Source organism: Melopsittacus undulatus, chromosome Z, assembly GCF_012275295.1.
Source record: "Melopsittacus undulatus isolate bMelUnd1 chromosome Z, bMelUnd1.mat.Z, whole genome shotgun sequence".
Taxonomy (NCBI): Eukaryota; Metazoa; Chordata; class Aves; order Psittaciformes; family Psittaculidae; genus Melopsittacus; species Melopsittacus undulatus.
Window position 1 is genome coordinate 49,480,567 of NC_047557.1, and position 13,051 is coordinate 49,493,617.

Here is a 13,051-nt window from a genome sequence, read left to right on the forward strand (position 1 = left end):
AAGAGAAGAAAAAAGTTGAATTTAAAACTGAAAAATTATATTTTTAATATTTTCCATACAGATATTGATGAATGTAAGGTCATGCTAAACCTATGTAGAAATGGACAGTGTATTAATACTATGGGCTCTTTCCGATGCTTTTGCAAAGTTGGCTATACCACTGACATAAGCGGCACATCTTGTAATGGTAAGATTCAGCATCTAAATCATGAGCTGTGGTTTTTAATTGGTATGTAAAGACATATCAACCTCTGTAAACTTTCTATCAAGGCACTTTTTTCTCTTTATCTCTTTTCTGTCTTTCCTTTCTCAATACACACTTGTGTTTTCGTATTTCACTTGGGAATATAAACAAACAAGGTGTACTAGTAATATTCCTACAGTAGAATGAATACTGAAATATGTTTCAGCTGTATAACCATTTTGACTGACAAACCAGCTCATTACTTCATGGTCTACATTTTCACACTTCCCTGTTGGTTAACACATCTAAGTATACCATAGAATGCCCCAAAATAAATACTTCTGTCTTTCAGTGAAAATATTAATTGCACTGTCACTCTAGTCTGTTACTCTTTCAAGACACTGATTTGTCACTGTAGTGGCAATCCACAGAAACTCCACAGCAACACATCCATATAGAAAAAAATAGCAACTCTGAGCAAATATAAATTGGGTACTTTTTCTACAAACATTTTTCTCTAAAATACAGTGCTGTTCAGAAAACACCCTTCAAAGATGAAGAAATCAGTACAAAAGATCCTTCACATTTTCTCTTTTTAGATCTTGATGAGTGCTCCCAGTCTCCTAAACCATGCAATTTCATCTGCAAGAACTCAGAAGGGAGCTATGAGTGCTCATGTCCTCGGGGGTACATTCTTCAAGAAGATGGAAAGACATGCAAAGGTAAAGAAAGTTATGCACAGTGACTTTCAATTTTGTTGCAGCTTGACTTTAAAGGAAATAGTTTTGAAGTGGGATATTTTTTCAGGTTAGACTAAATGTACCTCTTTTTTATTGATTTTTCTTAAGAGAACATCTCTTATTTCAGATCTTGATGAATGTCAAACCAAACAACACAATTGTCAGTTTCTCTGTGTCAACACACTTGGAGGATTCACGTGCAAATGTCCACCTGGTTTTACACAACATCACACAGCTTGTATTGGTAAGAAAAACATTCGTTTTCTTGCATCAGATTTTTTTTTTTAAACAACATTCTCAATTCTCATTCGTTTCTTCTGCTCTTTATAAAGAGTATTAATACGGAGAAATAGTGCCAGGAGTCCAGAAAGCAGATTTTTAAAAGCTACAATTATAGCTCTATTACTCTATTCACCATTTGTATTTTCTTGTTTAGTAGGTTGTTCATATTTAATACATGTTACTATATTCTAAGTATAACCACATGGAGACAAAGGGGTAAAGTATAAAAATCTTATATAAAAACGCAGTTAAAGAAAATCGGACTGCATTTTCTTTTTTAATACAGAAGTCTTTAGATCTTAAACACTCATATGAATCTTGCCAACTGAAAATATCTTGGTTCAGCTGATACGGAACTGCAGCATTTTTCCATTCTGAGCCATTACATACCTGGGTCTTTTACACTCAACTGAATTACAACTTATGTTTCCGGTTTTTAGTCATAGCCCTACATGACTCATCAAGTCATCTGACATTTAAATGTGAAAAGCTTGTATTTTCAAAATGAACTGTTGCACCTCTGCGGATTTCAACTTTCAGAAACGTTATATGAACATGTCTAAAATCATGCCACTGGATGTACCAACCTTCTCTCTCCTCTGCATTTTCAAGATAACAATGAATGTGCTTCTCAACCATCACTTTGTGGATCAAAAGGAATTTGCCAAAACACCCCTGGGAGTTTTATCTGTGAATGTCAAAGGGGATTTTCTCTGGATTCTACTGGACTAAACTGTGAAGGTAACTAGTGAAGGTCAAAATTTTGCTTATGATGAAAATCCCTACTTCTATGTCTAGTGAATCCTGTGATGTCAAAGACAGATATAACAGAATACCCCTGCAAAGATAAACACTTTATATCCAAATTCGTTATATATTCCTCATATTCTAACACTTCAGTATATTTCATGAAACTGAAAGCTTAGTCCTACATAGTTGGTTTGAAAGCTGAAATAAAAAATAAACCATTCAGACTCTAAACTTTACATCAAAGCAACATCCTATGGCCTTACCAGGAACAGCAGATTGTCTACAAGTCTGAGTAATATAAAGGCTCACAAGCTCTGGCTGGATTATCAATAGATAGAAAGAACATTGCATTAATTGATGTCAGGCTTTTCAAAAGACCAACTTCAGTGGTGCTTCCATCTTACAGCAGTAGTCCTCTGTCATAATCGTGGGTGTTTCAATGATTATGATAAAAGTGAATAGTGTTATTTGTCACTGTGTATCATCATGTGTTCTTTCATGTTCTACATCTCTCTGGATTGCAAAGATGTGGATGAATGTGATGGAAACCATAGGTGCCAGCATGGCTGCCAAAACACCCTGGGTGGGTACAGATGTGGATGTCCACAAGGATATGTTCAGCATTACCAGTGGAATCAATGTGTTGGTAAGGAAACAGCACAGAATTCATTTAATCAGCAAAGGTGTCATAATGTTTATAGTGATGACTGCTAGGCAAGGACAAGAATGGGCAGAACAAAAGGGTATAGAGACACAGATCTTTTTTAACTTTCTCCCCCTCCTTCCACACATTTACTATGCCCCAACATAAATCAATGACATAAGTTAACAAGAAAAGACATTCATCCTGTTGAAACTCTGTGTGACAAATTTTCCTGGTGAAGCCTAAATTCTGATTCCATTCTCCTCATAAAAATCTCCATCTTAAAAGCAGGAAGATGTTCTTTGAAACTTTTTTGAAAGTATCAATCTAAATACCTTTTCTGGGAAAGAACTTAAAAAAAATTAAAAATCCCAACATTCATCAGTAAGAATCATTTGCTATATTAGCAAACTGAGAATACTACAGAATAGCGTCTATAGCTAAGGGGGAGAAATAGGATTAATGTAACCATTAAGAGTTTCTTACTTCCAAAATATAGTCTAAGGCCAATATTATTTATTTTGGCAGGAATAAGGACAAATTAGTAAGCTCAGCAGCTTTATCGTAGGTGTAGCTAATTCAATCCATCATTTCTTTTCTGTGTTTCATAGAATAATTAGGGGTGGAAAGGGCCTTAAGATCATCTAGTTCCAAGCCCCCTGCCATGGCCAGGGTTGTGTCTTCTCTGTCCAACCCGGCCTTGAACACTGCCAGGGATGGAGCATTTACCACTTCTTTGGGCAACCTGTTCCAGTGGTCACAACCTTCACAATTAACTAAACCATATAAAAGTAGGAATTTTATCCTTTTAGTAAAAACCATCACACAAACAACTTCATCCTGTACAGTTTACAAGGCATCATAACAACATATTTATGTTTTCAAGTTTGCTTTCTTGGTTCTCTGTCAAAGGTGTCATAATGAGAAGATTGCTGTGAGCCCTGCAATACATTTCTTACAGATTAAACTTACTGTTCTCATCCTAGACGTGTAAATTATTTTATTATAATCATTTTTCATTAAGTAGTTTATCAAGCAGTTTTCTGAAGTCCAAACCACTATCATCACTCCTTAATACTGCTCTGCATCAACAAAAGTAAAGTACTGGGGTGGGAGTGACAGGCACACATAACGAACAACTCCCATAGAACTCCAAAGTAGCTACAGTCTCTGAATATTATAGATAGTCCTCAGAAGAATGTGTCTCCTAGTAACAGCAGACAAGAATGGTAAAGCATGCACTAATGATATTGGAGGCAAAAACACCTACAGGGATACACTACCTTGGTAAGATAAATAAAATAAGCAACCCATGCCAGCTATCAAAAACATTATCTTCTATATAAAAAGCTGCTTTCCTGCTTCCCTCATTCATTTTTCACAATATAGTATGGAATAAAATCAATCCCACAGATTGGAGGAGTCATCTTCTCTTTATCTTAAGTCAACACCCACAAGGTGAAGATGATGTTATTTCTTTTTCTTTTTGGTTGGCTAATATTTAGATTGTCTGTCCATTCACAGAGCCTGCAGGTTTCTACCACAAGTGTGTGCTAATTTGGCTCCATCACTAGGTGCTCAGGAACACTGTCATGCTTGGAGCATGACTGGAGTTCCAGCTCATTTCTCCTCTGTGGACCAGTTTGCCCTGCAAGGGGAAAGAGGACCCCTAAGCAAAACAGTAGATGTATCTTGAAGGAAGGGAAAACACTGGGTCAGTATAAATTTAACAGTAATATTATCCTGACATAGTTAACAGCCCAGTTGCATGTATTTGGGACCTTTGCCAATGTACTTTTTTTTCAGGAATCAAATCTCTATGGGGTAATGAGGTCAAGGATGTAGTAGAGCACTAGGTCTTGCAGGTATTCTGATTTGTTAGCTATGTCATGCTTGCCTGATGTTTATCAGATTGGAAGATGCCAATATTCTTTTGCTTGTTTACTAGATGAAAATGAATGCTCCAATCCTAATTTATGTGGCTCTGCTTCTTGTTACAACACACTTGGAAGTTACAAGTGTGCCTGCCCATCTGGATTTTCATATGACCAATTCTCTAGTGCATGTCACGATGTGAATGAGTGTTCTTCTACCAAGAACCCCTGCAATTATGGTTGTTCCAACACTGAAGGTGGTTATCTTTGTGGCTGCCCACCTGGCTATTACAGAGCTGGACAAGGGTGAGTATTTCCACACAGTTGTTCATCAGATACATTCAGAGGGCTATACAAAAGGCTGGATTGACCCTAGTCAGGCTGCAAAACAGAACTGCAAATTAAGAACAAGCTGCTAAGTCAGCCTTTGTACTCCCTTTGCTCACAATATCCATAAGCTAGAAAAAATTACATGTCCATACATGCAGCATGACACATTTTGAATCTACTATATGAGTAAAATTAAACAATTAGTTCTGTTTTCCACTTAGTACCAGCACAAGAACACTCCTTCCAACACAGAACACACCTGCCCAATGTGGAATTCTTATTGCATAAAACTAGGTAACATCTGTACTGAGATCATGAGTGGGTTAAGCCACACTGATCAACCCAGAACATTAAACACAAACATGTACATGAAAATGGCTGTATACTTTGGTTCCAAAGTTCACAGCAAGCTAGTTTTGCTCTGTTTCTTTGTAAAACTTATAACTAATTTTAAATTTATAAATTATAAGTAATTTAAAATTTATAACTAAATTTTACAGGTTACCCAGGGGGGTTGTGGAGTCTCCTATGCTGGAGATATTCAAGGCCTGCCTGTACAAGTTCCTGTGTGATGTATTCTAGGTTTCCCTGCTCTCGGAGGGGGGTTGGACTAGATGATCTTTCCAGGTCCCTTCCAACCCTTGGGATTCTGTGATTCTGTAAAAAAAAAAACCCTAAAGGCATTCAGCAAGTGGTTCAGTATGGCACAGTATTTCGTTGAGTGTGCCAAAGTAACATGAAGAAAATTAATGCAAAAATCTCCTGCTGAGGGAAGGGAAATGAAAGGGGATACAGACTGTGGTACAGATTACATACACTCACTTCCCATTTAACAGGAAAATTCATAAAACTGCAAGAAGTTACTAAACCAGATGTTTCTATTCACTAGCCACTGTGTCTCAGGGATGGGATTTAACAAAGGCCAGTACCTGCCACTGGATGGAGATGTTGATGAAGATAATGCTTTGTCGCCTGAAGCATGTTATGAATGCAAAACCAATGCCTATACCAAAAAAGACAACAGGAAGAAGAGAAGTGCTAATTACAGTGTATGTACCACAATAAATAAGCACTACAATGTACTTTAAGCTATTTTCAGATATATGAGACTTAACACTATCAGTAAATTGAGGGAATTTTTTATCAGGCCCCATTCAATGGCAAAAATCTTTTTTCCTGTGCCTCAGTGTTTTTTCATACTTGGGTCTATTGGCAGGAATGATTTGATGATCAGAAAGACATAAAGAACTACGAACAGATAAAGTTTTAAAGTTTTTAAAACTTATAAATAATCCTTTGTAGTGTGACATGTGGTCTGGTTCCTAAAAAATATATTCAGGGAAATAAATTTCCTATAATTACAGAGAGCTAGATAACTAGTCATGTCTGCAATCTGTTCCGCTATCAGGAGGAGACTAGACAACATCTTATGGTCTGGAACAGCTAAATAAATCTTCTTGCAGATAATTTTAGTCCAAGTGTCTAGTCCATGGTTGCTTACAGATGTGGCGGGCTAGAGTTCATGAACAACTGAAACACTTAAATCCTCTATTTGCAGAATTGCTGAGGGTATTAGAAAATTACACTTCAAAACTTACTGCATTGTGTGGGCTTATAAAAATAAGTTATGGGACATATGAAAGGACAGCCCTACTACTTACACCTTTTAGATGCATTTTTTTTTCCAAAATTCTAAATGTGTGCATATCTGTTACCTGCATTATCTCTGTGGTAGGATGTTGTCTTTAGCACTAGCTCTAATCTTGAAATCTGCAGTAATGGCTACGTGACTGAGATGGTCGAATATGGTTGAGATGGTCAAATTCGAGATCCTAAGGACAGTGAGAAGAGTGTGCAGCAAGCTCAATGCTCTGGACTTCAGGAGAGCAGACTTTGGTGTCTTCAAGAACCTGCTTAGTAAGGTTCCATGGGATACAGCCCTAGAAGGCAGGGGGGGGGCTAAGACTGTTGGTTGATATTCAAGGATCACCTGTTACAAGCTCAGGAGTGTCGCATCCCAGCTACAAGGAAGTGCAGCAGGAGAGCCAGGAGACCCCCTTCGATGGTTAAGGAGCTGCTGAGGAAAATTCAAAGGCAGAAAAAAGGCTTACAAAAGGTGGAAGCAAGGACAGGCGGCCTGGGAAGAATACAGGGATGTTGTCCAGGAAAACTAGGGACCAGGTTAGGAAAGCTAAAGCCCAGTTAGAATTAAAGGAAGGGATTCTACAGGTACCTTAAAAATAAAAGACAGATGAGGGACAACATGGGCCCTTTCTGAAAGCTATTGGGAGAACTGGCTACACTGGATTTCAAGAATGTTGAGGTTCTTAATGACTTCTTTGTGTCAGTCTTCACTGGCAAAGGCTCTCACCTCACCACACCACCCAAGTCTTGGAAAGCAGACATAGGGACTGTCAGAATTAAGACCTTGGGCCCACTGTAGGAGAGGATCTGATCTGAGACCATCTTAAGAACTTGAATGCACACAAGTCCATGGGACCTGATGAAATCCATCTGCAGGTCCTGAAGGAGCTGGCAAATGAAGTTGCTAAGCCACTGTCCATCATATTTGAAAAATCATGGCAGACAGATGAAGTCCCCAACAACTGGAAAAAGGGAAATATAACCCCCATTTTCAAGAAGGGAAAATGGATGACCCAGGGAATTACAGACCAGTCAGTCTTACCTCTGTGCCTGGCAAAATCTGGGAGCAGATTCTCCTGGAAGGCGTGCTAAGGCACATGAAAAACAACAAGGTACTTGGTGACAGCCAGCATGGCTTCACTAGGGGAAAATCCTCCCTGACCAATTTGGTCGCCTGCTGTGATGGGGTTACAGAACTGACAGACGGGGTAGAGCAGTTGACGTCATCTACCCGGACTTGTGCAAAGCATTCGACACTGTCCCATAGGACATCCTTGTCTCTAATTTGGAGAGACATCAATTTGATAGGTGGACCACTCGGTGGATAAAGAATTGGCTGGATGGCTGCACATAAAGAGTTGTGGTCAATGGCTCAATGTCCAGCTGGAGACCAGTAACGAGTGGTGTCCCTTAGGGATCGCTGTTGGGACCGGTCTTGGTTAATATCTTTGTCGATGACATGGACAGTGGGATTGAGTATGCCCTCAGCAAGTTTGCCAATGGTTCCCTTGATACGCTGGAGGGAAGGAAAGCCATCCAGAGGGACCTTGACACGCTTGTGAGGTGGGCTGATGCCAACCTCATGAAGTTTAACCATGCCAAGTGCAAGGTCCTACACTTGGGTGGGAGCAATCCCAGGCACAGCTACAGGTTGGACAGAGAAGAGATTCAGTGCAGCCCTGTGGAGAAGGACTTGAGGGTGTTGGTGACTGAGAAAATGCATATTGGCTGGCTTCAGTGTGCGCTTGCAGCCCAGAAAGCCAACCATATCCTGGGCTGCATCAAAACAAGTGTGACCAGCAGGTTAAACGAGATGATCCTGCCTCTCTGCTCTGCTCCCATAAGACCTCACTTGGAGTGTTGTGTGCAGTTCTGGTGTCCTCAACATAAAAAGGACATGGAACTGTTAGAACAAGTCCAGAGGAGGGCCACAAGGATGATCAGGGAACTGGAGCACCTCCTGTATGAAGAAAGGCTGAGAAAGTTGGGGCTGTTCATCCTGAAGAAGAGAAGGCTGCATGGAGACCTCCTAACAGCCTTCCAGTATATGAAAGGGGCCTATAGGGATGCTGGTGAGACACTATTCATTAAGTACTGTAGTGATAGGACAAGGGGTAATGGATTCAAACTTAAACAGGGGAAGTTCAGGTTAGATATAAGGAGGAAGTTCTTTACTGTAAGGGTGGTGAGGCACTGGAATGGGTTGCCCAGTGAAGTTGCGAATGCTCCATCCTTGTTGGCGTTCAAGGCCAGGTTGGACAGAGACTTGGGTGACATGATTTAGTGTGAGATGTCCCTGCCTATGGCAGGGGGATTGGAACTAGATGATTTTAAGGCCCTTTAGACCCCAAGCTGTTATATAATTCTTTAATTCTATGTGCTAGTTATTTTGAAAGAATGGGATAACAAGTCTCCTTTCTAAAAGGATAAGGGCATACCACAATGCAGAAGCTCCAGCCTTAGCACACACTACTTTGTGTTTTGCCATCAAAACAAGTTCTTGTATTGTTGAAGTGTCTAAAGAGACAAGTAAACCTGAGATTTCTGCACCAAAGCACATAATGTTCTCACTTACAAATCTAAATGTCTGATTTCCCCACACGCATCCCTTCCCTCCCACACTTCCCACAAACATCCTTTTTCCCCACTGCCAATCCCATTGGACATGTTCCAGATGGAATTCTGTGGTCAAGTCACCACGGAAATACGTGGATGTTTTGGAAAGCATTTCTTCTATTGCATGGTTAATTTTATATCTAGTTCATAATTCTTATATCTTGTTATTATGATTTTTTGCTGCATTAACTTTTTCAGTTTCTAGTAGTAGAACTACCAGAGCATGAAAGCAAAAGGTTTCACATGATAAAACTATGTGAAAAGATAAATAACCTAATCACTAATGACATCTGTAGGGTGTGGTATTTAAAACACTACAGCACTTAGTCCTGTTCACAATTTTCCTTGTTTTCATGGTATGTTTTTAATTACATTACATATTAGTACACATATGTGCTCACAGATTACAATTCTCTCAGAGAAAGAAATCCTTTGCTGTCTTTAGAAGCTTGAAAGGATCTTGACATGTAGGCTAGACGTCTCCTTTAGTATCAGGTTTTCTAAAGAAGACCACAGGCAATATGTTTTTGTAGAAGCCCTTTCAAAAGTTACTGCTTGTTAGCTGGCTTTCCTCAGAATGCACTCATTCTTGCCCCCCCCCCCCCCCCCGTGAATATACAGCTAACACCTCTGGACAGATTCACACCTGCAACATAACTGTACTGAAGCCCAAATTAAAAAAGAACACAACCGATTTGCCAGAAAAACAATGCTGGGTCTTTTTTTCCCACTTCTTTCAGTAGTTTGAATAGGATATAATTGGAAAACATGACCTACTAGCCCTTGCTGTAGAAGGCTATTCAGCAGTTCTCTCCTTACTTCAACTTCCTTTAGATTATAAAGGAAGATTATTTGTACTTCCTCATGACTAATGCTGAGCTTGCTTAAAAGCCAGGATTCAAGAAAACAGTTTTACCAGAAGTTTCAGGGAATTCCCATACAGTGTTGTGATATGTGTTTCTGTAATGTTCCTTACTGAAGTTGATCATAAGAACAAGACTGTGTTTCACGTACAGTCTGCAGTAGTACACATAGGTCTGTTCTTTACATGGACTTTTTGCAAGCATGAAATTACACATAATCTGAAAAGAATCTGAAATCTGAGACTCCTCTGTAGACCTGATGCTGTAACTTTAATTATCCTGTTAAGCCTTTGTGAGAAGGCTTTAAGATTTACAGTGTGTTATACAGAATCAAGGAGCTCTCCCAGGTTGAATTGTTTTGCAATTGCTTATTTTTTTACAGCTAGATTTTGACAAATGCAGAAACTGTAAATAATCTCTTATTATTCTTCTCTCAATGCAAGTGAATATCTGTTTCTCTCCTGATCTAAACAAACCTTCCTTCTTTACTTCAGATTGAACAAATTAGCTTGGAAAGTCTGGACATGGATAGCCCTTTAAAGATGAGAGTCAACATTTCTAGGCTTCACAACAAGCAGCATATCCTAGAACTCATGCCAGCCATTAAGCCCCTTACAAACCACATGCGCTACATCATCTCACATGGCAATGATGATGGCATCTTTCGAATCCATCAAAGGGATGGACTGAGTTATTTGCACACAGTTAAGAAAAAGTCGGTTCCTGGAACTCACACACTGGAAATCATTAGCATTCCTCTATATAAGAAAAAGGAGCAACAGAAATTGGAAGACAGCAATGAGGACAACTACCTCCTTGAAGAGCTAGGGGAAGCTCTCAGAATGAGGCTGTGGATAGACCTTTACTAGCCATCTTCCAGACTGAATCCAGTTCTTCAGTCACTTCTGTTCACCTATCTATGCACCTGAGCATATTTGCTTTTCAAAGGCTTTGAAACAGCCACTGACTTTTGGGAGAGAGAGAAGGGAAGACCCCTTTCTTTCCATCCTGCTGAGACTGCAGAACCACCCTTGCAGGAGGGTAACTTAAACTTTGCCACCGCCAAAACTTTGGTTACAGTGGTAATCATGGTTACTGTATCTTTTATATAACCTCAATTTAAAGTATATTTAAAAGCTAAAGTTTGAGAAGTCATCATATGGCACTAAATGGAACAAAAATGTGAGCAGTCTGTAACACTTTAGGTATTTTGCTATAGTTCCTAATTAAAAAATATAAAGTTTATTTATTTTTAATGCAGTAATATATGGAGAAAATAACAAATTATGTAGACAAAAAGGGAAACTTGCTTGGGTTTCTTTGGATTTATAAATCTGAGATACAACATTTTAGAAAATAGATTTGAAAGATGCTTCCTCTTCTATTTGGGCCAGTCATCCAAATAGTATATCAGTAATTTTAAAATGTATGAGCTGAAAGAGCACTATAGTGCATCTTCTGATATTCTAAAGTGCTCTTGCAAAGCTTTGAGTATTAAAAAAAAATAATTCTTAAAGGACAAGAACTATATAATATCAGTCTCTGCAGAGATCGTATTTCACAGCAGCTCAATAGGATTGTATTTTGTATTCTGAATCACCTACATCAAATAATGGAAGAAGAGACACAACCACTGTAGCAAAATACCTTGACTGCTTTTAATACCATTAGAATCTCAGAACCAAACTGTACTGTACTACCTTGCAATAATCAAAAAGAACCACACATGCAACCACACCTCACTTTCAGAAAAGGTGCTCTACAGACTTGTATTACAGTAGGCAGCTGAAGAAAATATCTCTCTGAAGCAAATACATGATGCTTCATACTGTTTGGTGCTGGCTTGAATTAATGGTGCTTTTACTAAAAACTGAGAGCTGTATCAGAACTGCCATATGTGCAAACTAATTACGCAGTGCAGACAAGGAAAATGTGTATTTGAAATCCATTTGTTAGAAGTTTCATTAATACTGTAGTTATACACCTTATGCCTCATTTTATCATAGCTTATTTTGTAAGAAAGATGTTTGTACAATGAGTTGACATTAGTTTACTTTAGCATTTTTTAAAAAATGTTGTACCATTATGGGTTAAGTGTACATTTCAGTGGTGCTTTTTTTACAGCTGGTGCCTGTAACTAGTCATGTAACAGAATCTCATATGTGAAAATAGCCAAAGCACATGGTGACTCCAGGATTGTTTCAATCACATGTCAGTGCTGACCAAAGATTAAATCAAATATTTTTTCTTTTTTCTTTTTTCTTTTCTTTTCTTTTCTTTTCTTTTCTTTTCTTTTCTTTTCTTTTCTTTTCTTTTCTTTTCTTTTCTTTTCTTTTCTTTTCTTTTCTTTTCTTTTCTTTTCTTTTCTTTTCTTTTCTTTTCTTTTCTTTTCTTTTCTTTTCTTTTCTTTTCTTTTCTTTTCTTTTCTTTTCTTTTCTTTTCTTTTTTCTTTTCTTTTCTTTTCTTTTCTTTTCTTTTCTTTTCTTTTCTTTTCTTTTCTTTTCTTTTCTTTTCTTTTCTTTTCTTTTCTTTTCTTTTCTTTTCTTTTCTTTTCTTTTCTTTTCTCTTTTATCTTCTCTTCTCTTCTCTTTTCTCTTTTCTTTTCTTTTCTTTTTTCTTTTCCTTTTCTTCTCTCCTTTCTTTTTTATTTTTTCTTCTTTTCTCTTCTGTTTCCTTCTTTTTTCTTTTCCATTCCTTTCCCTCTCCTCTCCTCTCCTTTCCTTACTTCTTTCCTTTCGAGTTTGGGGATTTTGAAAAGAAAAAGCTTTGTACTTTTTTCATCATGTTTGTAAGATAAAAAATGCTTTGTTTGAGGGTCTGTATCAGCAAGACAACACTTTCCTTGCAATAAAGCTTATTTTGGGTTAGTTTGTTGGGGTTTTTTTGTGTGAAATGTCTGTGTTCTTTACACAAAATAAGCATCTAATTGTAAATCTGAAGGATTGAGAGCAGAAAAAAAGCTGGTAAGTGCAAACTCTTCTTCACTCACATTTAAGGTTAAACAGCCTTTGCTGACAGTGCCTATCATGACAGACCTGAAACAGTCCTTATAACTTACAATTAAAACTCTGCCTCAACTCTCTCAAAATCTGTTATATATTAGGTTCAAGTGGGCTGGAATAACT

General features: G+C 38.1%; 1 protein-coding gene across 2 annotated transcripts in view; it reads left to right on the plus strand.

Annotated features, from left to right (window-relative positions):
• FBN2 (fibrillin 2) overlaps positions 1 to 12,194 on the plus strand; it is a 149,941-nt gene extending 137,747 nt beyond the window's left edge. The window contains exons 58-66 of one of the 2 annotated variants that reach the window (XM_005154899.3): positions 62 to 187; positions 784 to 906; positions 1,052 to 1,168; positions 1,819 to 1,947; positions 2,483 to 2,602; positions 4,548 to 4,779; positions 5,693 to 5,852; positions 7,333 to 7,347; positions 10,421 to 12,194. In XM_005154899.3, coding sequence (XP_005154956.3) covers positions 62 to 187; positions 784 to 906; positions 1,052 to 1,168; positions 1,819 to 1,947; positions 2,483 to 2,602; positions 4,548 to 4,779; positions 5,693 to 5,852; positions 7,333 to 7,347; positions 10,421 to 10,795 — 1,397 coding nt within the window. In that variant the 3' untranslated portion in view covers positions 10,796 to 12,194. The remainder of the gene's footprint in view (positions 1 to 61; positions 188 to 783; positions 907 to 1,051; positions 1,169 to 1,818; positions 1,948 to 2,482; positions 2,603 to 4,547; positions 4,780 to 5,692; positions 5,853 to 7,332; positions 7,348 to 10,420) is intronic. The other variant, XM_005154898.3, reaches the window with a different exon arrangement.
• The last annotated feature ends 857 nt before the right edge of the window (positions 12,195 to 13,051 follow it).